Below are 27,843 nucleotides of genomic sequence, written 5' to 3'. Positions count from 1 at the left end.
AGAATGAAACAGGATTACATATGAGTAAACGTACACGAAACAGGAAAGTGTATGACTTAGTTAGGTTTTCACATGGTAACTAATCTCATGAAGACATACTAGGGACTGGCATTGATATGTTGAAAGAGAGAATTAAAATCTTTCATCAAACATGATCTTCTGTTTTAATTAAGGATGTGCACAATTGTACGCCTGCTCACAATAAAATCAGTGGGACTTTGCTGCAGAAAGATGCATAGGATAGCACTGTTTGTGTCCCTTTAGACACATAAAGGGACACTCCTTGAAACTACTACTGTGCATGTATAGGAGAAAAATACAGCATAATAAGAAAATTTTATTGAAAGAACACCAACACGTCACTTAACTGTCATATACAGTGGTACCTCTGGTTACGTACTTAATTCATTCTGGAGGCCTGAAACTGTTCTTAACCTGAAGCACCACTTTAGGTAATGGGGCCTCCCACTACCACTGTGCCGCCGCTGCACGATTTCTATTCTCATCTTGAAGCAAAGTTCTTAACCTGAGGTAATATTTCTGGGTTAGCGGAGTCTGTAACCTGAAACGTATGTAACCTGAAGCGTATGTAACCCGAGGTACCACTGTATAGCAAGGTTTTTTGCTGAAAAGACATGGATAAATGATTGCAGTTACAACCACTTTCTGCTGGCAGTAGTTTTCTGATTTGCACACAGAAAGGGAGGTGTATTGTTACATTACAGGCTCTTCCCAAAATGAAAACAAAAAGGCAAATGTACCCCTAGAGACAGAATGTATATAATTTAAACAGCAAACAATCATTGCAGTGGGTATTAAATGCCACAACAGCAAATGCTTCTGCAAATGATGCCTAAATGAACAAGGTTACAAGCTGAGTAATTATTGCTGGTAGCTGAACTACTGACGGCCCTGGTCTCTGTTGCTACATGTTCACCTTATGCCTCAGCAATAATGTCTCCAGCGACTTACTGAAAAATCTCATGGGCAAGCTGGGAGGATCCAAATCCCAAGTTTCGTTGGGCATGTGCCAAGCAGGGTGCCGTGCAGGGTTTGGGGGCTCACATGAGGCAATGTCGAGAGTTCTGGAGAGTCGTGACTGAGCAGGGTGGCCCTCCTGCTTAGACAAGCCCTGCAGTTCAGTCCACCATTCATACTGTTAAAAGGCGAGGCTGGCATTTGTTTGACTCTAGCCAAAAGTTCTCCATGCACAACACAGGCCAGGATGCGGCTTGTGTGTCTCCCTTGCACCCAGCTCCAGCTCTGCTGCAACCAGAAGCCTTCAGTCCCCGCTGAGCCGCAGGTAGGTAGCTACACACTGCCAGGGCGCTCCCCCGCAGTTTTAAATCACGACAACGTGGAATTGATTCACAAATGCAACATTGAAAACAGCAAACAAAGGTAGTCCTCAGGCAAAACGTAACCTTTAGAACATCAGGCAAAACCCCTGGCAGAATAAAAGTGGTGGGTTGATTTTTTTTTTTTTTTGCTGGTGGTTCCATTATGCGTGGATAGGTAACTGCACTGGCATTTATTTATTTTTCCTATCGTGAAATAAGACCAGTTAGAGCAGGAACTCTTTTATTGTGGGGAGAGGAAGGTTTTTCCGCTGTTTTCAGCGGTTAGCTCTCTGCTCCGCCCCGGTGGAGAACAAAGAAGGCGGGTCTCTGCAGCGGAGTGAAGTATATACTGAAGCATATGTAACCAGAGGTACACTGTACTCTCTCACTTTTTCTATGGGCAGCAGAGGGATGTACTCTTTCACTTTTCCTATATCTTGGGGCCGTGAGACGCCTGCTTGCCCCGCCTCCCTCCCGCCGGATTGGACATTGTCTCTGAGCACAAATAGAGCGCGGGAAGGAAGACGAGGAAGGCGGAGGAGAAGGGCGCGGGGACTCCGGCCTGCGCGCTTTCCAAAGAAGCGGCTCGGCTGAGCTGCAAGAGGGACGCGCCTCCAAGCAGGACTTCGCCCGGGCCACACCGGTAGAGGTAGCTGCTGCGTAATTTGACCCTTTTCTCACTTCTCTTAGGATTCAATTCTATTGAATTCGGTGAGGTTCACTCCCAAATGTGCGCCAGATTGCAGCCTTACAGCGCGACCCTACTGTGCGTGTCTCCTCTGAAGTAAGCCCCGCTGAGTGCAATGGGTCTCCTCCCCAGGTAAGTGTGCACATGCTTACTCAATAGGATTGCAACCTCCATCCCGGCTGCGATTGGACTTACCTTTCCGTTGGACGCCAGTGGATCGGAATTTTTGACCAGGAAAGCGGCGCCTCTGCTAAGGGGCTTCTCTCACTCGGGCAACAAAGCAAAAAAATGCAGTTTAAAAGATGGTGTCGGTTACTGCATTACTGTTTCCCCCCATTATGCGACCCAAGAGCATGTATGCTTTAGTTGAGATTCCTGCATTGCAGAGGGTTGATGACTCTAGAGTAGCGGTTCTCTGGGGACCCACGGGTTGAGAAAGGCTGCTCTAGAGGCCTTTCCATGATTTTATGATCAGGCTCCAGCAAGAACAGAATCGTCTTACAGAAAGAATTACTTATTGTAGGTAGCTTCACTGTTCTGGGAGTATGCTGAGAGGAAATTATTTTTTTGTTGGTTTGCTCATTAATAGATTTGCAGTCTTTATGAGTAAGTCCCATGGCTCTTGGAAAGATGAGGAAACTGTCAAACCCCCAAATTTCTAGAATGGGTTTGTCTTGAGGAATCACAACTTTTCATTTAATGTTTGACAAAGACAAATACTTGGTGGGAAATACCTTGTAGCTAAGGATTGATTGTGCTCATTCTTGAATGTGTGTTTGTGTGTGTATATAAATGTTTTTGAGCATGTGCAGAGTACAGTTCTGCATCACTTAGTAAGCATAACTAGGAGGGCTTCTGCAGAAGATGGCAGTGCTTGCTTTCTTCTTCCTCATTCCTTTTCTCTTTTTGTATTTTTCTAGTAGATTGTGAGCCTGCAGACAAATACTGTACTAGTTTATCGTGTATGTATAGTGGTTCGTGTATAGTGGTTCGAAAACGTTATAGGTGAAATACAGAACATTGCAAAACCTGGAGTTCTGTGGGTCCCGGCATCTTGTTTCCTCCCACCACTTGTGATGTGTATTATTATTACTTACAAAGCACTTAATATATTCTAAGCACAGGATGACGATTTAAGGATGAGCTGTTGATTGTGAAAGAAATACTTGTCTGAAAAGCTAGGACGAGACCAGGTGACTCTTGGGTTCATCCCAGTTCTGCCATTGATTTGTTTTGTATGCTTTTTATATTCATTAGAGCTTGATCAACAGTGCTATCAACATGGATGGTCCGCCCGTTCCTTGGTTGCAACGATTTGATAAAGCTTCTCGTCTCCTCCTCTGCACACTGATGTCTGGGCCTTGGGGGGCCCTGGCTGCTTTCCGCACTCTTCAGCGCTCCCTGTCTGGGCAAGGAGCAAGCCAGGGCTTCAGCTGGTGGACCTTCACAGAGATTCTGTGTTCTCAAGAGCCCATCCTCACAGGCTCTGAGAAGACCCTCACCTTGTGAGTTGCTCAAATCTCTCATTTTAAAAAGTATGGCATAGTGTCCTCATAAATCAGAATTATTTTAGGTCCTAGGAACCCCAGTCATGCAACATCTGACACTTGCTTCAGTGATGATCCAGTAGGTTGTGGGACATGCTCAGAACCAAAAAAGGTTGTGTTGAGATGTGTATTCTATCCCTGCTGATTTTAGCAGACAATCTGGGTTATGAAAGATGGTAGAACTGGTCCTCTGGGCATGGGTGAAAGTTTGTGTGGCTTTAAAAATCAATTTATGCGTACTGGATTCTGGATTGTTTTGGTAAATAAGTATAATTTGCAGATAATAATGCCTATAATATGCAGTGTTGGAACGTCATTTTCTTTTCTTGCATTCATAGCCTCTCAGTATTCTGGTCTCGTATTCAAATTTTGGATCCTAATGCTGCTGGATATCTAGAAGTGACAACCTGAACACACTTGTTAAAATTATGCCCCAGGTTAACCAAGGTTGTATCTACAAAGGAGAAGGAACCATAGCTCAGTAGTACAGCACAGGATTTCCATAGAGAATATTAATTCTGAAGCATCTTCAGTAAAAGAAGATCTCTGTTAGCTGAACTCAGAAAGCCCTCTGCCTGAGAACTGCTGACAGTCAGAATGAACAACACTGGGGTAAATGGTTTAGCTTCATATAAGGCAACTTCATATGTTCATATAATACCATATTTTATGGTGTCATATAATGGCTGGGTCTTGTTCCTCCCTTTCCCCCATATGTGACAGAAAAGCACACATCCAGAACATGCTAGAAAGTGACTATATATTGAGGGGAAAGGACTACTCAACACAGAGAATGTATTTTAGGGCAGAGGTGGGCAACCTGTGGCCTTTCAGATGCTGCTGATCAAGTTTTCACCATTCAGGCTGGGGCTGATAGGAGCCCGATTCCAGCAACAACTAGAGGGCCACAATTTCTCCACTTTGTTTTAGGGCCAGATGCTCATAATCCAGTTTCCATCATATGGATATAAAATCCCAACATTTTATAACGGCAAAATAATAACAAACACCATTAAGACAGGTGGAAACCATTAGCAATAAAGCAACAGTAATAACAACATTCAACCCAGTATAATGTCACCAAATATTCAGGTGTACTGCATGTTGAGTTGTACTTCCTATGTTACTATAGAGTTATCATATTTCCCTGGTGATGATCTTGCTTTTCTTCTTCCAAATGGTTATTTCAGAAAACCGTTGCTGTTGCTGCTTCCAGTGTTGTGCCAAAGAAACCTCTTTTCCCTGTTGCTTACAGTGCAGTCTACAGTGCCAGAAGCATGCCTCCAACACCTACTTCAAGCTTCTAGGCAGGATCCCAGACCTGATCTATGGGTGCAGAGATTGAGGGATTTACTACAAGTGAAGGTGCAAGAGAATAGCTCTGTGGTGCCAGTCCTACTATCTGATTCATGTCGGCAGCAGCTGAAATATATTTGCCAGAAAGTTAGTTGCGGCAAACCTAGATTAGAAAGGAAATTAAGCTGGTGTGCTAAACAGGCAAGTCCCCACATAGCATGGACTGGAGATGCTCCTGGTTCTGTGCCTCAGATAAGGGAAAATAAGGAAGTAGCTGAGGAACCACTGGATCCTGAAGAAAAGGTGCTGGAGAAGAGGTCCAGACTGGAAGTTGAATTGAATACAGAACTTTGTGAACCATGTGGTCTAATGCAGGGAGTTGGAGTTAACACAGGGAATGAAGTCATGATGGAGGTGTCTGAGAATGAAGATGTTCATAGCACAAGCAATGATGTATATCAAAGTTGCCCAAAGGAGGAAGCAGAAGAAGCAAAAGTTGCCAATTGGAGTCCCCAACAGGACAATGCAGCCGAGGTCCCTGATTATATCAAGGTATGAAAAACTATTAGATTCTTTTCCTTCTTTGGCAAACTAGCAGTGCGAACATGGAACATAAGCCCTTCTTACCAGGGATGCTTCACAAGTATCATTTATCCTCCGTTAATGCCCGTTAGGAAATATTGGCCCCTTTGACAACAGAATGATCCCTTGGACAGTTGGAACAAGTTTTGCAATTGCAGGAAGATTTTGTGGGATAACCAGCTTCATATAAACAACATGCTTAAATCTAATTAATGCATGAAGGGGTTAAGACCATAGAGTATGCTGTTCTGCCAGGCTTAGCTCACCTTGAGAGGAATTAGATAATCAGTACTTTGTTCTTCAGTCTACCTGAGAAGCTCCCCGTGTGAAGAGATTTGAGCTGGTTGCTTCAGCTCAGACTGCATGGCTCTAATGTGTCATTCTTGAGTTCCTATTCCAATAATCTAGGAACTTTCACCACTTTGTAAGTAAGTTAATCAATTGGGGACAATTAATTTGGTATGTATTTATTATTGGTTGTTTACATGCAAGCCTGTCATTTCAGTCTCTATATTGTAATTGAATGTAATGGATTTCATTTTATATTATTGCCAGCTGATTAAGAATTATCATTGAAACTGTTCATTATCCTGGCAGAACTGTTCTGTCTGCTGCTGTACTTGGAGCACCCTATTACTACGTTTGGAGCGCCTGTCATCTCACATTTGTAGGATATTGACTGTGGAAAGGCATTCTGCCTCCATTTCAGTGATCTTTGATAGTGACTTACCACTCCTACCATTCCTGTTCATGGAACATTTGATTCTTATTAGTTTGTGACTCCATAAACACATGTGCTTTGTTTATGAATTTTGAAACAGTATAGTGTTATAAAAATGTTGTCAGTATATTATTAGCCAATGTGTTGCTTGTTGTTGTTCAGAGTGTGCAACTTTCTGAAGCACATAAACGATTTAACCATTTTTCTCTTGTATTTGAGGACCATGTACCAAAACTAAAAGAACTTCTAGAGATGCAGTTTGATGTAAGTATTTGTTACCGCATTTCTGCTTGGGGCAGATGCCCTGCCAGACTTCCTTATATACCCCTTGAATAAAGTTCTGTTCAGTTGGAGTAGTTTCATTTTAAGGAGAAGCAGATTCATACCCTGCCTTGTTACGTTATCTGTATCCCCCCCCCCTTTGCCTTTTAGCTTTCTGATGGGATTGCTCCACCTGAGCTACAAGTTTTTAATGAATGTACTCCAAGCCAGGTTAGTAGGGCAAAATGAATGTAAGTAATTTACAGCCTGGTCTTAAGTAGGTTTACTTGAAATTAAGTCCCATTTAATGCATCTATTTTATTTTTTAAAAAAATGTCCTTATGCCAATTGAATATTCACAATGTCTGTCTTATTTACTTATTTAAACCATTTATATACTGCTTAACTACAATCCTCTCTAATTGGTTACAATTGCCTCTTACTGCTGTGCAAGAAATACAATACAGAAAAGGTTTTTTTTAATGGTTAAACTATAAAATTAGACCTCAGTTAAAATGCCTGCTGAAATTAAAAAGAAAAAGATTCCAGTAGGCTCTGGAAGTTCAACAGGGAGGGAGTCTGTCTGACCTCAACAGGAAAGACGTTTTGCAGAATTGGGCCCACGATACTGATTGCATGACTCCTTTTGGATAGGAGCTGTGCATCCAAGCAGTGGGATACCACTAACAGTGACTCCCCTGAAGACCTCAGTGATCAGGCAGGGATTCAAGAGATTAAGGCAATCTTTGAGGTATCACGAACCCAAGTTGTTAAGGGTCTTGTAAATTACCATATTTATTCGAGTCTAATGCGCCATCAAATGTAATGCACGCCTCAATTTTCAGAATCTTGAAACACAAAAAATATTAAATGTAAATGAGCCATCGAATCTAATGCGCACCTTAATTTTTGCAATGTAATTTGGCCAAAAAAGATTCGAGTAAATATGGTAATACATGTATGTGGGCAGCTGGTGCAAGCAAGCCTTTGAGCACCAGAGTTATGTGCTGGCAATCATTTGTCCCCTTCAACATTCTAGCCACTTGTTTTTTTGTGAGAATAGGGTGGTTTTACTATTTTATGCAAGTTGTAATGTGATTTTTTTTAAAAATTCTGTATCCATTGTAAGACACATTATTATTACTATTATTATTACTCTTATTATTAAACAGCATTTAAGAAATTTAATTAACTAACTCACTTAGTGAGACTCCTTCCCAAGTAACTATATTTCCAAACCTTGCTGAAACCAACCTGCCCAGGTACTAGTGATATTTGGGAAACAGACTATTGGGTAATATTTCATGTCCTCTTTTCCTTTAGTTGGAAGTTCTGTGCTCATTACTGCAGCTCTCGGAGTGCCCAGAAAACAAACTTCTGCATTTCTGCACTTGGTTAGTCGCACTCTCACCTGACCTTGGCTATAGTAATGCAGCAGTTCTTGCTGAAAAGCTCTTTCTACCTCGGGTAAGTACTGAGAATATAAATCAGGTGAAGAAGAAACCTCCTTCAGTGGTTTATTGATGTGTGTAATGTTACCTTATGGATGGTAGAGTCTTTTTCAGTTCTTTTGGGAGTGAAATCTTCCAGGCCTACTATCCTGAAAAATGTTTTTTTTTTAAAAAAAAAAATACTTTCTTGCTCATATATATATTTTATATATATATATATATATATATATATATATATATATAAGCAACTTTGTATTAATGTAATATTTTTATATGTAACTGTATTTTTGTAAAATTTTAAGTTGTCTGTTGTTGCTTTAGTTTTCTGTGCATTGCTTAGAGATATTTTTAATATCTTAAGTGGCATAGAAAGTAAACAATCCATCAGACACAGAATTATGGGGTTGGAAAGGACCTTTATCCAATCGTCTGCTCAATGTAGGATCTGCAGTGTAGGATGCATAATAAAACATCGCCTAGTTTTATCTTCTCCTTTAACGGGGGCTATGGATTTTAATGGAGTAGTACTATATAAAGCACATATATTTCCTGCCCCGTCCTAAGTCAAAGCAGTAAGGTATATATATGTGTCAAGATGGCGGCGCGCATAGACGCTGCGGCTTAGTACTCTCCCTTGTTTTTCAGCGTTTTGTTTTGTTTTTTATTATTTTTACTTGTTCTGAGTATGTCTGGTCGGGCAAGAAAGATTTACAGCAGGCAGGAACTTCTGAAGGTCGGGTTACAGTGTGTACAAGCTGTAAGAGCTGATTATTTAGATCTATCATCTATCAACTGTCATCAACTGTCAGCCAAGATGGCGGTGCGCACAGACGCTGTGGCTTAGTGCTCTCCCTTTGTTTTTCAGCGTTTTGTTTTTGTTTATTTTTACTTGTTCTGAGTATGTCTGGCCGGGCAAGAAAGATTTACAGCAGGCAGGAACTTCTGAAGGTCGGGTTACAGTGTGAACAAGCTGTAAGAGCTGATTATTTTCGCCCAGATACCGTTCCTGTGGGAGTAGCCAGGCCACCGGGCTCTCCATGGATTACTATGCCTCCAGGGAGGAGGCGAAGGCGGCGTAGAGACAGGAGGCAAAGGAGGGGTTGTCGGGCCGGCGTCCTGGTAAGATTGCAGAGGAGTCCATCTAAACCACCACTCCCTAGCATATTTCTTGCTAATGTGAGATCTCTTGCCAACAAAATGGATGAATTGAGGCTGCAGGCAGCAAAGAACAGCCTTGTAAAAGATTGCTGCGTTTTATTTGTCATTGAAACATGGCTTCAACCGTCCATACCAGACATAGCTATTCAGTTGGAAGGCTGTGCGGTACATCGTCATGACCGAAGCATGGACTTCGGAAAAACCAAAGGAGGGGGGCTGTGTGTATATGTGAACAAGTGCTGGTCTAAAAATTCTAAGACTGTGGGCAGTCACTGTTCACCAGATTTGGAATTTGTAGCTGTTAAATGTAGACCAGCCTATCTCCCTAGGGAGTTCACAGCTGTTATGCTAACTGGTGTGTACGTGCCACCAGATGCTAATGCCAACTTGGCTTTGGGATGCCTGCAGAGCCTTATCAGCAGCCAGCAAGACAAGTATCCTGAAGCTGTGCACATCATTGCGGGAGACTTCAACCATGTTGAACTTAAAACAGTGCTCCCAACGCTCTATCAGCATGTGAAATGTCCCACAAGAGGGGACAAGACACTGGATAAAGTTTATTCGAATGTAAATCACGGCTATAGGGCTTTACAGTTGCCACATTTGGGCCAGTCCGACCATATGTCTCTGTTCCTGGTACCAGCATATATCCCACTCAGGAAACGGGCTCCCACAATATCAAGGACTGTTAAAATCTGGCCTGAAGGTGCTATTCACCAGCTGCAGGACTGTTTTGAGAGAACCAATTGGGATATTTTCGATCGTTCAGACCTGGAGGAGCACACGGCGGCAGTTCTGTGCTATATCAATCACTGCACAGACACTGTCACAGTAAATAAATCCATCCGGTTTTACCCCAATCAGAAACCCTGGATGAATAGAGAGGTCCAATGCCTGTTGCGGGAAAGAAACAGGGCTTTCAGGTCGGGCGAGGTGCAGCTTTACAGTGTGGCAAGAGCAAACTTGAAGAGGGGTATTCGACGGGCGAAACTGGATTATAGACAGAGGATTGAGGATAATTTAAGGAGCAACAACACAAGACAGATGTGGCAGGGGATTCAGCATATTACCAACTATAAACCTAACCTTGGTGCTGTCGACGGTGACCCTTTGCTGGCGGAGGAGCTTAACCTCTTCTTTGCTCGCTTCGAGAGGGAGCCACCTGAGACGTCGGTATTACAGCCACCAGCCCATAGGGGCCCCCCATTCACTGTAGAGGAGCACGAGGTGAGACAGGTATTGAGGATGGTGAATCCGAGGAAGGCTGCTGGACCTGATGGCATCACTGGAAAGGTGTTGAAGGGCTGTGCGGATCAGCTGGCGAGGGTCTTTACTAAGATCTTCAACAAGTCCTTACACCAGTCTATTGTCCCACCCTGCCTGAAGTCGTCAACTATTGTTCCTCTGCCTAAAAAACCCACAATCAGTAGTTTGAATGACTACAGACCAGTTGCACTGACTCCAATCATCATGAAGTGCTTTGAGAAACTGGTGCGCCGTCACATTATTTCCTGTCTTCCACCAATTTTTGACAACTACCAGTTTGCATACAGGGCAAATAGATCCACAGAAGACGCTATCACCACCACTCTCCATGCTGCTCTGTCCCATCTGGAGCAGCCGGGGAGTTATGTGAGGCTGCTGTTTGTGGATTTTAGCTCTGCTTTTAACACTATCCTCCCCCATAGACTGGTGTCCAAGCTAGAGGCGATTGGACTCTCCAACTCCACCTGTCTCTGGGTTTTGGATTTTTTGTCAGAACGTTCTCAGAGGGTTAGAGTAGGGTCACATATGTCCAAAGCCCTTAGCCTTAACACCGGCTCACCACAGGGTTGTGTGTTGAGTCCCCTGCTCTTTACTCTCTATACGTATGACTGTACAGCCATCTATTCCAGCAACAAAATCATCAAGTTTGCTGATGACACTACGGTGGTGGGGCTCATTTCAGGAGGGGATGAGTCCGCCTATCGGGACGAGGTGGAGCGGCTCTGTGTTTGGTGTGGAGAGAACAATCTGGCTCTTAATACAGCTAAGACCAAGGAATTGGTGATGGATTACAGGACAAAAAAGGCGGTCATTCAGCCCTTGTATATCAACGGGGAACGGGTGGAGAGGGTGGCGGAATTCAGGTTTTTGGGAGTGACTATCGATCAGGGCATGACTTGGAGCGCAAATACCACTGCTCTGGTGAAGAAGGCTCAGCAGAGAATTTATTTCCTCAGACTTTTAAAGAAGAACAATCTGAGTGAGAAACTGCTGGTGTCCTTCTACCGAGGCTCCATAGAGAGCATTCTCACATACTGTATTTGTGCTTGGTTCTCCAGTTGTACAGCTAGGGAGAAGAAGGTGCTCCAGAAGGTCATAACCACAGCCCAAAGGATTATTGGTCATCCTCTCCCATCTTTGGAAGAACTGTACGGTTCCCGTTGTCTTAGGAAAGCAAACAACATCCTGCAGGATGCATCTCACCCGGGATACAGTCTGTTTGCACTACTGCCTTCTGGCAGGAGATATAGAAACATCAAGTCAAGGACAAATAGACTGAAAAATAGTTTCTATCCAAGAGCTGTGGCCTTTTTGAATGCTGTAACTCGATAGTGTGACCTGGGAGTTTGATGGGTGTGGGTGTGGGTGTGGCTGGAATGTGGTTTGTTTGGTTGTTGTTGCTGTTTTGCTTTTGTTGTTTTTTTTTTTAAGGGATGACATCCAATTTCGTTGCACTGTGCAATGTTGCACTTGTGTAATGACAATAAAGAATCTATCTATCTATCTATATATAACAGTCTCAAGTTTTTTATATTCTCTGGCAGATTTGCATGTGGGGGAGGAATTGAGTGGGAAAAAATCTGGAAGAAAGAGCTGAGCAGCCACCACCCCAATTCCTTTTTTCTTCTTGATTGCAGCCTTTCACAGCTACCTTTCATGGTTTTAAAAGAAATAAATAAACCAGGAGACTGCTACACTTGTGTCTCCTGTGGAAATATCTTAGCTTGGTGCTAAAGAATATTGCATTCCTCTCTCGGCAGCCTATTATCCCTGCTCCACATACATGTTGTTTCTTGTCCTAAATATGCACCTATGAGTTTAAATGTAAGCATTCATGCTCATTTTTTTGAGAAATTAAATTAGCCAGTTAATTCAAGTGTTTACAGCAGATTAGGTCAGGAATAGGCAACAGAGATCTGTGCATCAGGACTGAAATGCTGGAGAAATGTGAGGACTAGGGGATCAAACCATTGAACCTAACAGAAGTGGTTTGAGGAGCAGAAAAAGGTCAGGTTGGGTGGGTGGAGGGAAGCCAGCTAATCCGATGATGGATGCAGGCAGCCTTTTATACAGACAGTTTTCCTAGGATGCTGATATGGGCTGTGAAACCTGTGTGTCTCTGTTTAGGTAAGTTTTTAATGTCTGATGTTTTATTGTCTTTTTAATTCGGTTGGGAGCCGCCCAGAGTGGCTGGGGAAACCCAGTCAGATGGGCGGGTTGTAAATAATAAATTATTATTACAGTCATACCCTGGAAGTTGAACAGAATCTGTTCCAGATGTCTGTTCAACTTCTGAAACATTCGACTCCCAAAGCATGGCTTCAGATTGGCTGGAGGAAGCTCTTGCAGCCAACTGGAAGCCCTGTCGGACCTCGGCTTCCAAAAGAACATTCGAAAACCAAAACACTCACTTCTGGTTATTGATTGTTCAGGAGCCGGAATGTTTCACTCCCAAGGTGTTCAGGAGCCAAGGTATGACTGTGTTGTTGTTGTTGCTGCCATATTCTGTGTTTTAAAAAGAGCAGTTCATTTAGTAAGTAAGGCGCAAAGCAAACCTACCCTACAGTTGAGAGAAGCAGGATGGAGTGGCATGGCAGATTCACTGTTACGATCACATTAGAAGCCTACTGCTTGTGTTGTCTAGAGCTGGCACAGTTCTGCAGGGACCTGCATCCTGTGGATACAAAGCTGTCAGTGCTCCATGCTGAAAAGTCCCCTTTGGGGGCTTTTTGTTGACAGTAGCCTTTTACCCACTAGCACAGAGCCCCCAGAGTGGCCTGTAGAAAGGTGACTATGCGCCATCCTAACTCCTTTCCCAATCCTTTAACTTTGGGGAGCTAGGACTGCACTCCCAAGTGAAATTATTTGGCAAAAAACCATAACAATATTATACCAAAATTGGGGCTTACAAACATAGTTTTCATTTTTTAATGAGTGGCAACCACCCTGAAATATTATGCTTTATGCTACTCCGAGTGGAGATGCCATAGTTTCCTATGAGGATATGAACATTACTGAAACTACTTTGAGCTGAGTGCAGTACTGGAGATTGCTATAGACCAGTGAGGCATTCTATTCGCAAATATCAATAGCTAGAGGATTGCAATTATTTTTGGTGCTACCAGGGCTGGCCCACCCTTGTGGCAAGGCATGGTGACTGCCTGGGTGCTATTGATCTGTAGATGATGGGACAATGATCACTAGTTATACCTATTATCCATAACTTGAGTTCTCTATCCTTCAGTGGAATAGCGGAAACACAGCTCCTGTAGATGTGTTTTGCATTTTGAGTTTCTCATCTCATATGACATGTTGCCATCCAATTTTAAATGCAAAACAAGCTGAAGAAGGTTGTCTGTTTTCCCCATCAGCCTTTTTCACTCTTTGTTAAAACAGAATTATAGCTGCCTCTGTATCCCCAAAGTATGCAAGGTTGCTGCTGATCCAACAGTATTATCTCCCTGCTGCTTCTGGTCTGTAGGTTCTCTCATTGACTGAGCCACCTTCCTGGCCTCTCACAACTGCCCTGATGATGTTCTGCTCCAAATATTCTCGCCCAGTCTGTTGTACCTTGATTTCTTCAGTTATACAGGCTCCAGCAAAAGGTGAGCTTATTTTACCTGAGCTTCTGTTTGTAGAGGTGGCATAAATCCTTCTCTCTAATAGAAATCTCGGGTGGTTGAGCGGTGGCATGATTAGAGAGGAAAATGGGACCTCTAAGAAACAGGGTGGTACTGACATATTCTGGTAAACAGAACATGAAAAGGGGTGCAGGGCTCAAGAGCCTATTGAGGGCTGAGCAGGCTCCAGGAGATACAGAATGTTGAGTATCAGATGGAAAGGGCTGGAGGGAGAGAACTGACCTGCTTTTACATCTTACTGCTTGCGACAGGAGTGGGGAACCCATAGCCCACAGGTTCTAGGCAGGCTGGCACTACATTTATTTTACTTTTTTAAGAATCAGAACTACTGGCAGTAAAGTACAAGACACTTGTGAATCACCAGCCTCTGGCATTTAAGAAATGAGCAGATAAGAATGTCCACAATTTAGCTAAATCATCAGATTTCTGAAAACAAAGTTCTCATTAGCCCCTTAAAAAATATATAAAATGCAATTTTTTGGTATCTTTGCTTTTGAAGGCCTTGAGCAGATGAAGCTGGTGTGCAAACTAATTGAGGAGTGTTTGGAGCCTGAGTATGTGAGGCTGGTATTCAGGTAAATTCTCCTAGTGTAAAATGAAATGTAATATAGGAATTGCATGAAAGAGGATTTGATTTCCAATGACGGGAATGAGTGTCAAGGTGTTCTAGAATTCTCAGTTGCTACCTTCCGATATATGAAACTATATACTGGGGAAGTTTCTGTGTCTCCCTAATGAACATAAGTTGCAGAGCAACAATGCAAAGCTAAGCACTTGCTGCATGTCACACAATCTCTTTTTTTATTTCTGCTTTTTCATTATAAAGTCCCTCCATACTATCACGCATATGACAATGAATAAATAACAGTCACAAGTTTTCTTACTCCTATTCAAACAAATTGACTAAAACAGAGGAATTTGTTGGACTCCAACTCCCATCAGCCCCAGCTAGCATGGCCAGCAGCCACAAATGATGGGAGTTGTAGTCCAACATCTGGTGGGCCATCCTGTGTCTTCCCTGTGGACCTTTTACTTTTATATGTTTTCTAGGACTAAGATTAAAGAAACCTGAGTTGATTAATAAGATGTTTTAAAATCAATGAATAGTCATAAATTTGCATATGACTAAAATAATAGTTGAGCAGGGGAGAAGTATACAGTGGTACCTCGGGTTAAGAACTTAATTCGTTCCAGAGGTCCATTCTTAACCTGAAACTGTTCTTAACCTGAGGTACCACTTTAGCTAATGGGGCCTCCCACTGCCGCCGCTGTGTGATTTCTGTTCTCATCCTGAAGCAAAGTTCTTAACTCGAGGTACTATTTCTGGGTTAGCGGAGTCTGTAACCCGAGGTACCATTGTACTTTTGTTTGTTAGATGGTACATGCATGTCACAGTAGGAGCGATCTTAGAGGCATTTCTGTCCTTTGTGAAAGTTAAGGTGGTGCACCTAAGATGCTGCCTGCCATCTGCAGTTTTCATTACTTACATTAAAAATAACTTTTATTAAAAGTTTGTTGTTCATTTAATTAGAGATGCCCTTGAGCTGTTTTTTATCCATTAATCAAAGGTTGCAGCCCTAATGTTACACATCTTCTCTAACCACTGCTCCATAGAAGAGACCTGAAATCTTTTCAGTACTGCAATATTGTTATTAACCACATGACAATTAACATATTCTTTAGTCAGGGAATAGCCTTAGTGAGTGGCATAAAGACTACCGCTCATATAATTTTGTTATCTTTCTCCCTCCTCTGCCTTTCTTTGCAGCCGTATTATAGAAATGCCGTGGTCAGAAGATCTCCTCGTAGCTGTGCATTCTTTGCTGGGAAGACAGGTGACTATGAAAATAAGTCTTCCTGTGCTTCCATATAGAGTTTACTAGCTGGGTAGCAATACAGACTAGAATCTGTTCTCTCCAAACTAGCATTTTGCCATTTCTCTGCTACCTGCACTTTTGTCCTTTGTCTTGACAGCATGGTGTGCACCTTTGCTGAATATGATTGAAGCAAATGCCAGCATCTCAAACTGTAGTGCAAAGCTAGTTGTGATACTAGTTTCTTTTAGTGTCTAAGGAAGCCTCTGTCTGAGCAACATTTTACTGTCCTAGTGCTAATTCATTCTTGTCCAATATGGCTTGCACCGAGTCTATCTGAACAACTAAAATGTACGCAAGGGCAATTAATATTTAGGCTGCCTCTCTCACCCCTTCCCCCTTGTTTATCTTCTTCACTTTTCAGGTAGTGTTATCCACTGAGCTCTTCAACATGTTGGTCTTGAATCTTTGCCAGATGGCTCAAGAATTTGCCACATCAATGCATTATGCAAATCTGGTTCTGACAGTGTTGACGAAATACCAAAGCAGTGTGAGTTACTTGCAACAGGCGCTTGAAAAGAAATGAAAAATGGCAGCTTGCTTTCTTAAATATTTCTATGGAGCTTTCCTATTCTATTGCAATAGTGTGTACTGTAGTGTTTCTTTCACTTACCTTCCAGCATACATTTGAATTTCCTCTTGAGATTGTGAACCTAATTATTAGAAGTGCTGAGCAGCCTTTATTCCTATAGCAAAACACAGATGCTCCTTCAGCCTGATAATGAAGTTTGGGCATTAGGCTGAGTTTACAAGAATTAGTCTTACAGTATTATTATATGTTTCTCTGCGTGAAAAGTATGGTTATTTTACTGTATGTGGGCAGGGTGGTGACGGGGGTTGGGGCAGAGAGAGAAGGGTGGGCGATCCTCCATATTTTTTTTTGCTGAGTAGAAAACCTGGTTGAAAAAGCTGGTAAGACAGAACCGACATAGATAATTTTGGTGCTAAGACATAGTAGCAAAATAGCAATCCCCACTCCCAGGTTCTTAGAGAGTATGGCACCACAAGGTGTGACTTTCTTTTTATTAATGCATGATGGGAATATCCGTGCAAATGTGTATGTGAATCCGGTCTTGGGTGTTTGATTTCCGTTGTTGTGTATACTGTGTATATACGGATAATGACAATAAATTTATCTATCTATCTATCTATCTATCTATCTATCTATGTTGGGTTTGGTCAATTAACATGCTTTGAGTTCAATGATATGCAAATAATCATAGACCACAGTCAGTATACCAATCTGAAATTAAAGGTACAAGTTTATATAAACCCTCCAGATGTGCAGTAGCTATCCACATGAAATTGATGCCTATATGAAATATGTTTGAATGTTGCCAGAGTAGTGAGGTCCTCAGACCATTGTGATTGTCCATTCTTCCATGCTCAAAGTCTAAGTTTCTTAAGCCACCATAAGGGCTTGCAAAATCCTCTTTTGTCTTTCCAACTTGTGTGTTTACTGTAGACAATCTAGGCAACTGGGGCAGGTCATGAGAGTGGGATCAACCTGCATAAATGTAGCAAAAGGGTTATGAGTTTTTACCAGCATGCGCTAAACAGCTACATTTTGTCCTCCTTTTTAGATTACATTGGCCCATCAGCATCGCTTATCCTGTGCCTTGGACCTCAACAGAACAATCTTGAAGAAGTCTCTTCAGGCTGCACTGAAGCGAGTGCCTTCAAATAAAGAGGAAAACTGAGTTCCTTTCCTATGTGGAATAATGCTAGAAGGCAACCTTTCTTTAGTATTGGTAACCATAAGATGGAGAAGACTAAAGACCCATTGAGAGGCTGGGGAATCAAAGAGGACCTGTGTCTTTTCAAATGTTAACTCTTTCTCTTGTCTTTCAATAAGAGCCAGCTGGATTTGTCTGAACAAACGGTGTGCATATTGTCTGGAGTATATCTGGAGTGTACCTGATTGCCAAGCAATTTTGCATCAGTAGTTGTGAGAAGTGAAACTTCTTTCATTGCCATTAACACTGGAAGCTCATGCAAATAGGGAGCTTTATATATCTTTGTCACTTTCCTGTGGCAAGGATGTGCCTCCTGAGAACAACAACTGCTGGAACTGCCGGGGTTGGAGATAAAGATGCCTCTAGGGTAGCTGTAGTATGAAACAACTACCCCCCATAAAAAATAAACACTCCATAATCTGGCTATTTGTGTGAATTCTGCAGTGACAGATAAAAACCAGTTAACTAATTTGTTATCTTTCAGCATGAAAAGCCCACAAGGAGTTGGTCCATGGTATAGTCAGTGCAGCTGTAGTCGTCTAAGTAGCAACTTGAATTGCCTGGTTAAAAAAACTGAACACACCTGAAAGCTGGTATTTATGAACCACATCACTTTTCCAACAAGTTCTGTTGGATCATGAACCGTTTCACACCACTCAGGGGGGAAAACCATGTCTGGAGGCAAAGGCTGGCTGATGCTCTAACTGCAGCATGGATTTTAGATGTGACCCATGCAACCATTTCCCTCATTCTATGGGGCACCAGCCCACCCAAAAATCAGCTGTGACCAAAAAAGAGGAGTAGAAAAGTATATGAGGAGACCTTAATGCCTTTGTATGTTTTCTCATGTAATTCAGTCAACATAAAGCACTAGACTACTATATTTACTACACTTTTAAGTATAAGATAAAAGGTTATTTGGGCATTTGCCCAACAGTTATTGCTTAGGGCCAAAGTAGTTGCAGCAGAGGTAAGTTCTGTATTGTTAAGCACAAAGCTTCCTTTGTCATGTTCAAAGGGCGTGATGCGGATGCAACTTGAGCTTAGCAAAACAATTAACAACAGCAGCAACAACAACAATAATGATACTAGGGTACAGGGTACTAAACTTCCCTGCCATGGGTCTCCCCATGGCTCTTCACAAGTGCTGTTAACATCTTCAAATACTTCCAGTGTTGGAGATAAAACTGGACCTGTTTACTCTTCTTCCCCCAAGTGAAAAAAAGGATGCTTGTGTGTTTAAATATACAGAATGTGCTTCGATTAGGTTTGACCTTAGATGTTCACAACTTAAAAGCTAAGTACAACCATTAAACTAGAATATCTTCTGTCCCTTCCCAGGTTTGTAAGCTGTTGTCCAATTGTTGAGAAAAAATGGTCCAATGCTTTCTTATACAAAGAGCACTTATTCATACATGCACTACATGCTATAACTCCTGTTACATTTTTAACAACAGGATTTTAAACCACCCATAACATGAATGAGAACTGGACTTGGGAGCCTGGTATGATGGGAAAGCAAAAGCACATTACAGTGGTACCTCGGGTTACGAACTTAATTCATTCCGGAGGTCCATTCTTAACCCGAAATTGTTCTTAAACTGAAACTGTTCTTAACCTTAGGCGTGCTTTCGCTAATGCCGCCATGCCGCCGCTGTGTGATTTCCGTTCTCATCCTGGGGCAAAGTTTGCAACTGCTTCCGGGTTAGCAGAGTTTGTAACCTGAAGTGTTTGTAACCCGAGGTACCACTGTAGCTTGATTTTTGCATCCTTGCTATTCACTGCTAGAGATGGTGGCTGCTTTCCTGTGCACAGACTGGTTCAAGCAAATGTGTCTCCATCTCATAGGGTCAAAGCTACTTTCATGGGAGTACCTGCCCATGTGAACTGACATGCATACAAGTTCCGGATAGGCTGATCTAAAAGCTGGTAGCAGGTCCACTATCAGGTCTTACAATAATGAATATTAGTTCAACATTCCTAAGAAGTTAAAGGGGCATTTGGAAAATAGCTTTTAATTTTAATTCTCAGCCAAATGCAGCTTCCACCTTTGTTTCAGAATTGAATTTCACAATTGGAGATCTAGAATTTATACATCTAGTTTGTCTTTAGTCCTTGGTATGTGGAATCTGTGAACCAAAGATGATATTTGCATACTTCACAGATCCCGAAGAGATCACACCAGGAGAGCACTCTCCTGGAGAGGAAAGTTCACTGGGCTTTTTGTTGAAACTTGACCTTAATGGGAACTTCATGTTGACATATGTCACATCCTCTGCCATTGGCTTCTTCAATATGGCGTATACAGCGTTGGTTTCTTTGTCCAAAGGATTGTCGGTAGCAGTGCTTTCATGTATCTGAGCATGGATAAGAAACAAAAAGGCTTGTTTTTTTGGTAATAGACTCTTAAATGCCAGCCTTATTTCACCTCCAAGACCAGATTGCCATTTTTGGTATTGTGTCTGCAACTGTTAAGGGTTTCTATCTTTTTTAAAATGTGTAAATACAAACTGGCTCTGACAGACTTCTTTCAAATAAGACAAACTGAACTACTGCTAGGATAAATAGTAATTTTTGTAGTAATATGTTTATAGCCAAGCAGTATAGGCATTTAAGCAGAAAATGGTAATAGAATAATCCTATAATCACATTTCCACTAAGTGGGAGGGGGACATAGTTAAATCTGTAGAATACCCATGGCATCTCTGCCCTGGTCTAGAGTCATGCTATATCTGTGAGTGTAACTGAACTGGGAGTGAGGGTGGGTAGGAATAGGAATTGGCTTGGTGTCTGGGTGGTGAACAATGCAATTTAAAAGCAAATAAAACCTTTAAGGAAAGCAAAAACACATAATTGCATTTAAAAATAGTCCCACCAGCAGCAAACCATATATAAAAGTATCAAAAATCACCTAAATGCCTGGAAAAACAAATGCATCTTTACTTGGTGAAAAAAAACATAATGTTGGTGCCAAGGGAGCCTGAATTAAATGCATTTCCCATAGACCATATAAAATACCCAGTACTGAGAATGAATTATAGTTGTATATTACTAAAGTTTTCAACATGGCATTCACAGTCAAGGTTACTGCCTGGTTTGCAACTTAGTGCTGGGTCTAGAGTCATGCTATATTTGGGCAATTGTATATTTTCAGGAAATGGAATGACAACATGGATTCTTTCTTATCCCCCAGAAAGAGGTGGAAGCTGTAGTCCAGATGCCAAATGTGGCCCAGGATCCCCATAGATCTGATTGCAAAATCTGAGTTGAATGTGATAATCTAGCAAAGCAAAGCATATTTGAAGGGTTTTTTTTTTCCCATGGGAAATGATAATGTTCATGATTACTATATTTCCACAGTGGAGAAACTGCCCATGGTCAGATTTTCTCCTACCTTGTGAAATGGTCTCTTACCTGGAATGTTATTATTCTACAGTTTGGGTTATCACCAAAATTCAGGTCATCTGCTGCTATTAAGAAGAGAGTCTCATTTTAGTATATAAATGTGCCTGTCTGTGCGCCACTTCACATGTTAAATTTTTAACTGAACACTAAGACGTAAGTGTACACCTTAAAAATGTGAAGATGGCGAAATGTAGGGATACATTCATCAGACAACTGGCTAGTTGCATCTCTTTGTTGAATGTACATTCATTGGCTGCTTCTGCATAATATGTGAGATGGTTCTGTTTATACAGTCATCCCTCGTGTTGTGTTCCGCTCTGGTTATGGGCTTTCAGCTTACAAATGCAGCAAACCTAGAAGTGTTTACTTCCAGGTTCACCACATGCGCAGAAGCGATCTGCGTGCTTCATGCACATGCGGAAGTGCTCAATCACGCCACGCACATGCGCAGAAGAGGTGCTCTAGTTGTGGACTTTTCAGGGTGCGAACAGCGCCCCAAAATGAATTAAGTCCGCAACTAGAGGTACCACCCACTGTATTTACTGATTGCCAACAGTGTGACATGGATTCAGTGCATTGGCTTTCTCTGAGCTATGAAGAAATGGCATCGTTGAAAGTCGTTTTGTCAAACCTTTTTGCTTAATAGGTGACTGTGGGAAGTGTAAAAGCTATTGAGTCACATGAAGTAAGGTGTTGTACTGGATGAACATAGCTGTCAACTTTTCCCTTTTCTTGCGAGGAATCCTATTCGGAATAAGAGAATTTCCCTTAAAAGAAGGAAAACGTTGACAGCTATGTGGATGAATGGTTTGAGATGGGTGGTGATGTGCATCCCCCATGCATCCAAAGCCCATCATGCCACAGAGTGGGATAATGTCAGATGTTTTGCCACTTGGTGCATTTATGCATTGCACAAGCACGTAACTCATAGAGGGAGTGATGAGATGTAGTTAGTTTATGCTTGCGAATTTCTGTTGAGCAGAGCCTCAGATTCGCTTACTGTTTTGTATATTGTAGAGACTTTTCAGCCTTCATTTAGAAAGGCAAATATTGACATGAAAGCACAAAGTCTGTTCAGATGAAGCCATCTAGGTGTGCAATCCTGACCACCTTCGATGCTACAATACTGCACAATACTGTATTCAAATCCAATCCATCCATTTAGATGCCTGTCAGGTGCTATTGCAGTTATGCATGTAATGAAATCTTTAAAATGGCTGGGCTACATGAAAAACAAAAGAAAATCATACCTCTTGTTTTCTTCTTGATGAGCATTGTGACAACTAATATGAGGGCTGCAATAATTGTTATGCCAACCGCAATGGAAACCAGGACTAAGACAATGTGATAAAGTCTGAAACAATCCATAGTGCATTAGTTAAACCTGCTTATTAATTAATTACATTTTAAACCCCACCTTTCCTCAAGATGGTGAAAATTGTCCCCTGCCCCTATTTAATCCTCACAATAGCGTTGTGAGTTACGGTAAGTTAGACTGAGGGATATACTGACTGGCCTAAGGCCATCCTATGGACTTTGCTAACAGGTACTTAATATATTTGTTAGACTGTCATTTACATGTACTGTACACAATAAAGTTTGTTTAGCTTTCAAAGTCAGACAGAAGTATGGAAAGAGCTCAAGGTTTTGTAGCACAGTTGTGCAGCAGAGAAAAGGCACATGCAGATTGCATGTTAGATGCAGATAATCATACCATGGTTTTTTGTAGAGGATATAAAATTCTGGAAGTGCCATAATATAATTATTGTCAAATCCTGTAATTGCCTCTGTTCACATAATTTTTTTGGACCCAACTGCAATACAGTATAGAGCGGTGGGAGGAATAGATACTGTAGCAAACACAAATCCCTAATCCAGTTGCCTTTAAATAAAAAATAATATAATGTTGGTACCTTTGTTCATTTTCACTGGTTTCTGTCACAGTCCCATAACTTTGCTGCCCTGAAAATAAAGGAAGAGAAATAAAACTTTTGTCTTTATTGTAACTCTTCCAAGGTGCATTCAGGTTTTGCTAACTTGCCTTCTTTTGCCCCTTATTCTCTTTAGTAAAATGTGAACGATTTATACGATCTGAAGAGAAGCCAGAGTATTGTCCCTTATTAGCATGATAATTAATACGTTAACAAACAACACAGGCCTCCTATATTGATCTTTGAAACACTGTCTTTGCAGCTTCCTTTTACAAACACTGATGCTGTTACCATTTGTCTCAACTAAAGAGCCATTGCTTTCTTATTCCAGTTGTGGATGTGTTGTTGTGGTGGTGTATCTCAAACTCTATGCAGCTCTTACTGATGGGGAACCTGCACGTGCAGATTCAAACTAGATGGGATAATCACATATTTGGGTGCTTCCACAGATAAAAAAACAATCTACTTGGAGATTTAAAAAAGTGTCAAGTAAGGGCAAATGCTATGCTAGAATGCATTTTTCCTTGACAGGCATTTTTTATTTCTGGAAGAATAATCAAATGTGAACTCAGTTATATGCAAACTAAACTGCTACATTCCAAGGAGGACTATACCATGTGATCTAGATCAGTCCTGAACTACCACAGGAACTAGAGCCAGTTACCTCCATGTGCTCACCTTTTTGAACAATGACTTTGATTTTTCTTAAAGGGGTGATGTTCAGGCCATCAAGAACCCCAAACCAGTATATCCCCGAATCTTCTACTTGGAGAGCTGTTGTGAAAAAAGCAGCACAGCCATTTCCCAGATCCTGTAGTGCAAATTTCTGGCTTGGTTCAGAAGTGAGATACTGCCATCCTCGGCCTGAGAGGCTAGAAGGCTCTGTAGGGTTACATTCTTTCAGCAGATCTCCTTTGCACCAGACTCCCTCTTGTTGCAAATATTGTGGTGAGCAGAAGCCCTCTATGCTGAGGGACTCTCCTTGCACCTTCATCACCACTTCTAGCCTCTTTCCTGGCTTACTAGAGCTTTTGAGGAATGGAACATCGGGTGTTGGAGGTGAGAAAGTATTGGTAGGTGCAAGAAGGCCTAGGAGAATAACAGTGAAAGTACGTCTTGTAAAACAGTGTTGACTTTCCACGTGCCCATTATCCCAGTACTGTAATGTCCACCCTTGCTGTCAGTGGCTCTCTTGAGGTCATTCTCAGCACTGCAACCTACCTTCTTAAATGGTTAATGCTGGGGATTAAATTTGACACTATGGTACAATCCCAGAAAAGCTATATCACGTGATCCCCGCGCCCTCGTGTGTCTTGATCATCCCAGATCTACCACAGGAACTAGTTCTAGTTACCTACATGTGCTTACCTTTTCGAACATTGACTTTGATTTTTCTTAATGGGGCAATATTCAAGCCATCAGTGATCCCAAACAAGTATATCCCTGAATCTTCTACTTGGAGAGCTGGCATGAGAAAAGAAAAACAGCCATTTTTCAGATCCTGTAGTAAAACCCTCTGGTTTGGCTCAGTAGTCAGATATTTCCACCCTGGGCCTGAGAGGCTAGGAGACTCTGTAGGGTTACATTCCTTCAGCAGATCTCCTTTGCACCAGACTTTCTTTTGTTGTGAACAGAAGCCCTTTATGCTGAGGGACTCTCCTTGCACCTTCATCTCTTCTTCCAGTCTTTCGGGCTTGCTAGACTTTTTGAAGAATGGAATTCCATGTGTTGAAGGTGAGAAAGTATTGGCAGACACCAGAAGACCTAGGAGAATAACAGTAAAAATGCACTTTGTAAAATAATGTTGATCTTTCATTTGTCTATTTAGTTTAATGCTGTGCTGCCTACAATGGCTCTCGGCCCAGTATATCTGAAGGAGCATCTCCACCCCCATCGTTTAGCCTGGACACTGAGATCCAGCTCCGACGGCCTTCTAGTGGTTCCCTCACTGCAAGAAGTGAAGCTACAGAGAACCAGGCAGAGGGCCTTCTAAGTAGTGGTGCCTGCCCTGTGGAATGCCCTCCCACCAGATGTCAAGGAAATAAACAACTATCTGACTTCTAGAAGACATCTGAAGGCAGCCCTGTTTAGGCAAGTTTTTAAGGTTTGATGTTTTATTGTATTTTTAATATTTTGTTGGAAGCCGCCCAGAATGGTTGGGGAAACCCAGCCAGATGGGTGGGGTTTGAATGAATGAATGAATGAATGAATGAATGAATAAATAAATAAATAAATATTATTATTATTATTATTATTATTATTATTATTATTATTATTATTATCATCATCATCCCACCACTGCAGCCTAACTTTTTAAAACAAACTGGAAATATTGGGGGTTGAACTGGAGACTATCTGCATGCAAAGTATGCTGTGCTACAAAGCTGGTTCTCAGGTGAGTCAATTAAATTCATCTGGAGATGCAGATTCTGCCTACAAATTATGCTCTACCACAGAGTTAAGGACTTACTCTCTTAGGTAAGTAGACTAGAAAAAACCCTATAGTTGGTGGTCATGTGGAGACACCAGAGCTTGATCCTGAGACTGCATGCAAAGCATGTATTCTAGCACTGAGGTACTGTACCAGCAGCCCTTCCTCATGTTAATCTGTTGCAGAAAGCAACAATGGAGTCTTGTGGTACCAGAAGACCCTTTGCCTTTGTTTTCCTTGAAGCACCCACCACTACAGCCTTCCTTTCAATCACATTACATGTCCAGACTCTTTCGCTGACATTATAGTATGAACTGAAATAGATAATCGGGATTACTTTGGTTCATAAAGGACGGTGGTGATGACCAGTCTCCCTGCTGTCCGACTCCCCCAAGCAGTGCCGGATTTATGTATAAGCTATAGCTTAGGGCCCCACTCTCTTGGGCCCTCAAAATTTTTTTAAAGAAAAAAAACCTAGATGTGCATTTCCAAAATATAAGATAAAAAACAAATAAAAACTACATACAGTTAGAGCTTAATAATTATTTCACTATTAATATACTTCTTAATTGTATTTCATTTCAACAATTTGTTGTTGTTGTTGTTGTTGTTTAGTCGTTTAGTCGTGTCCGACTCTTCGTGACCCCATGGACCAGAGCACGCCAGGCACTTCTGTCTTCCACATTTCAACAATTGCTTTTATAAAATACCTATTTTGTTATGTGCAAATGGCTTTAGAGACCTATTAGGTCCATAAATTAACATATAGCATATATTCAACACAAAAAACCGTGACAATTAGTTGTTGATAAAGGACAGCTGTTGATAAAATAATAATAATAATAATAATAATAATAATAATAATAATAATAATAATAATAATTTATTTATACCCCGCCCATCTGGCTGAATTTCCCCAGCCACTCTGGGCGGCTTCCAATCAAGTGTTAAAAACAATACAGCATTAAATATTAAAAACTTCCCTAAAGGGCCCCATTACCTTCAGTAGCTTAGGGCCTCATCAAACCTAAATCCAGCCCTGCCCACAAGAGAATTATGATCTGGCTAACATTCATAGTCTTTCATTTTGTGAATCACTGGGACTGTATAAATGACAATGAATGTTTTCTCTGTTTAAAAAACAGGAACAAAACTTGTTTCTTGCTTTCAAACAGTAACTACAAAAACAAACAACATATTACTTTTAATTCAACACCATACTAGTGTGTTCTGTACTGATGGCCATGAAAGGCTGTCTCCCTCTGTGCCTTACCTGTCAGCATCAGCCTTAGCAGAAGTCCCTCCATCTTGTAGCTGAACATAGTTTAGGTTGCTGAGCAGTGAATGAGTCAATTTGCACTTGCAGGAAGGAAGCAAATGCCCTTTGTCATTGCCTGTTCCTTTTCTTGTCCCAGATCAGCAGAGTTGGTTTGGCACTGTGGGAAGATCTTCTAAACATGTTTTAATTTTAGTGCTGAAGAGTTGCCCAACTTGGGTTGTGGGCAGTTGCTGTCCAGATGCATCGCACCAGACAAGACAGTGGACTAAGCAGCGACTGATAAAGCCAGTTCTGCTTTCTGCAGCTTCCCATCTCAATATGATGTGACCGCATCTCAATTTGCATGCATGTGGAGGCTTAGATGTAGGAGTTGTAGTAACAGAGCTCCTCATTTGGATTCCCTTAAATGGGGCATGAACCACAGCATTAAGAAAAGAGTAATTTTGTGGCATGTTATGTTAGAATAAAGCCTTAAGAAAAATTGTTGTGCTGGCTATTTTGTAATGATTTATTAAAGCTGTGTTTTATCCCCACAACCATTCTTTATCTGTATTTATTTATGGATCCAAGAATATTACTAGCCTGTGTAGGTTGCGGCATTTTAAAAGTATGTTGATTGTTGGATGTTCTTTCATCACTTCACCAAGTTTTGAAGTGAGCAAAACAACAGCATCTATGAACATTGTTGGTGCCCAGCATGATTTTTTAAAATTAGCTTTTATTGGGGGGGGGGGTGGGTTGTGTTACAAGAGGACAGATAAACAGGGAACAGTACATCTATCGTCTCCACTTTCAATTCATAGTCTTTTTCACAGTTTGTTTACATTTGGTGAGAGACATTTTTGTCATAGATATCTTGCAGTTGGGGAAAAGGGGAGTGGGGAGAGAGATGGGGATATTGTTATTTTGTTCTGTTGTAGGAGGGTTTGTGTCAGTATCACATGGGTAGGTTCTTTATGTATTTATTTGTGTTTATTGATATTGTGAGAGGTTAGGGGTTCCGGGTGTCCCTGTGGGTTAAACCACAGAGCCTAGGGCTTGCCGATCAGAAGGCTGGCGGTTCGAATCCCCACAACGGGGTGAGCTCCCATTGCTGGGTCCCCGCTCCTGCCAACCTAGCAGTTTGAAAGCATGTCAAAGTGCAAGTAGATAAATAGGTACCGCTCCAGCGGAAAGGTAAATGGCATTTCTGTGCGCTGCTCTGGTTCGCCAGAAGCGGCTTAGTCATGCTGGCCA

General features: G+C 41.6%; 2 protein-coding genes across 6 annotated transcripts; one reads left to right on the top strand and one right to left on the bottom strand.

The window, feature by feature from the left end:
- The first annotated feature begins 581 nt into the window (after positions 1–581).
- Positions 582–18,882, top strand: FANCE (FA complementation group E). Of its 3 annotated transcripts, none has more exons than XM_079980889.1 (11): positions 582–2,160; positions 3,286–3,533; positions 4,766–5,423; positions 6,394–6,438; positions 6,607–6,666; positions 7,759–7,902; positions 13,792–13,915; positions 14,451–14,526; positions 15,720–15,786; positions 16,190–16,315; positions 17,409–18,882. In XM_079980889.1, the coding sequence occupies exons 2-11, from the start codon at positions 3,310–3,312 to the stop codon at positions 17,523–17,525; spliced, it is 1,641 nt and encodes a 546-aa protein (XP_079837015.1). In that variant the 5' UTR covers positions 582–2,160; positions 3,286–3,309; the 3' UTR covers positions 17,526–18,882. The 3 variants fall into 3 exon arrangements, with proteins under 3 accessions (XP_079837015.1, XP_079837014.1, XP_079837016.1); XM_079980888.1 differs by having other exon boundaries at positions 583–1,989; XM_079980890.1 differs by lacking the exon at positions 6,607–6,666 and having other exon boundaries at positions 583–1,989.
- LOC307218540 (uncharacterized protein) lies at positions 16,980–27,843 on the bottom strand. 3 transcript variants are annotated; one of them, XM_079980900.1, is made up of 8 exons: positions 26,602–27,843; positions 24,266–24,661; positions 23,576–23,986; positions 22,880–22,928; positions 22,217–22,320; positions 20,976–21,031; positions 19,800–19,918; positions 16,980–17,332 (listed from the first exon to the last, which is right to left on the bottom strand). In XM_079980900.1, exons 1-8 carry the CDS (start codon positions 26,648–26,650, stop codon positions 17,314–17,316), a joined length of 1,203 nt encoding a protein of 400 aa, XP_079837026.1. In that variant the 5' UTR covers positions 26,651–27,843; the 3' UTR covers positions 16,980–17,313. The 3 variants fall into 3 exon arrangements, with proteins under 3 accessions (XP_079837026.1, XP_079837025.1, XP_079837024.1); XM_079980899.1 differs by lacking the exon at positions 16,980–17,332 and having other exon boundaries at positions 19,561–19,918; positions 20,976–21,028; positions 26,602–27,838; XM_079980898.1 differs by lacking the exon at positions 16,980–17,332 and having other exon boundaries at positions 19,561–19,918; positions 26,602–27,637.

The sequence above is a fragment of the Podarcis cretensis genome (assembly GCF_951804945.1).
Source record: "Podarcis cretensis genome assembly, chromosome: 6".
NCBI lineage: Eukaryota > Metazoa > Chordata > Lepidosauria > Squamata > Lacertidae > Podarcis > Podarcis cretensis.
Note: the sequence above shows the minus strand (reverse complement) of the source record. Positions and strands in the feature narration are given on the sequence as shown.

Bases quoted from the DNA above. Each gene is read 5' to 3' on its own strand.
- LOC307218540 (XM_079980898.1), bottom strand. From the start codon at position 26,650: ATGTTCAGCTACAAGATGGAGGGACTTCTGCTAAGGCTGATGCTGACA. The intron at 23,987-24,265 runs GTAAGCACATGT...TTATTCTCCTAG, and splicing joins CAAAGTCAATGTTCGAAAAG to GCCTTCTTGCACCTACCAAT. The intron at 19,919-20,975 runs GTAAGAGACCAT...ATCCATGCTCAG, and splicing joins GTAGAATAATAACATTCCAG to ATACATGAAAGCACTGCTAC.
- FANCE (XM_079980889.1), top strand. From the start codon at position 3,310: ATGGATGGTCCGCCCGTTCCTTGGTTGCAACGATTTGATAAAGCTTCT. The intron at 3,534-4,765 runs GTGAGTTGCTCA...TGGTTATTTCAG, and splicing joins TCTGAGAAGACCCTCACCTT to AAAACCGTTGCTGTTGCTGC. The intron at 6,667-7,758 runs GTTAGTAGGGCA...CTTTTCCTTTAG, and splicing joins ATGAATGTACTCCAAGCCAG to TTGGAAGTTCTGTGCTCATT.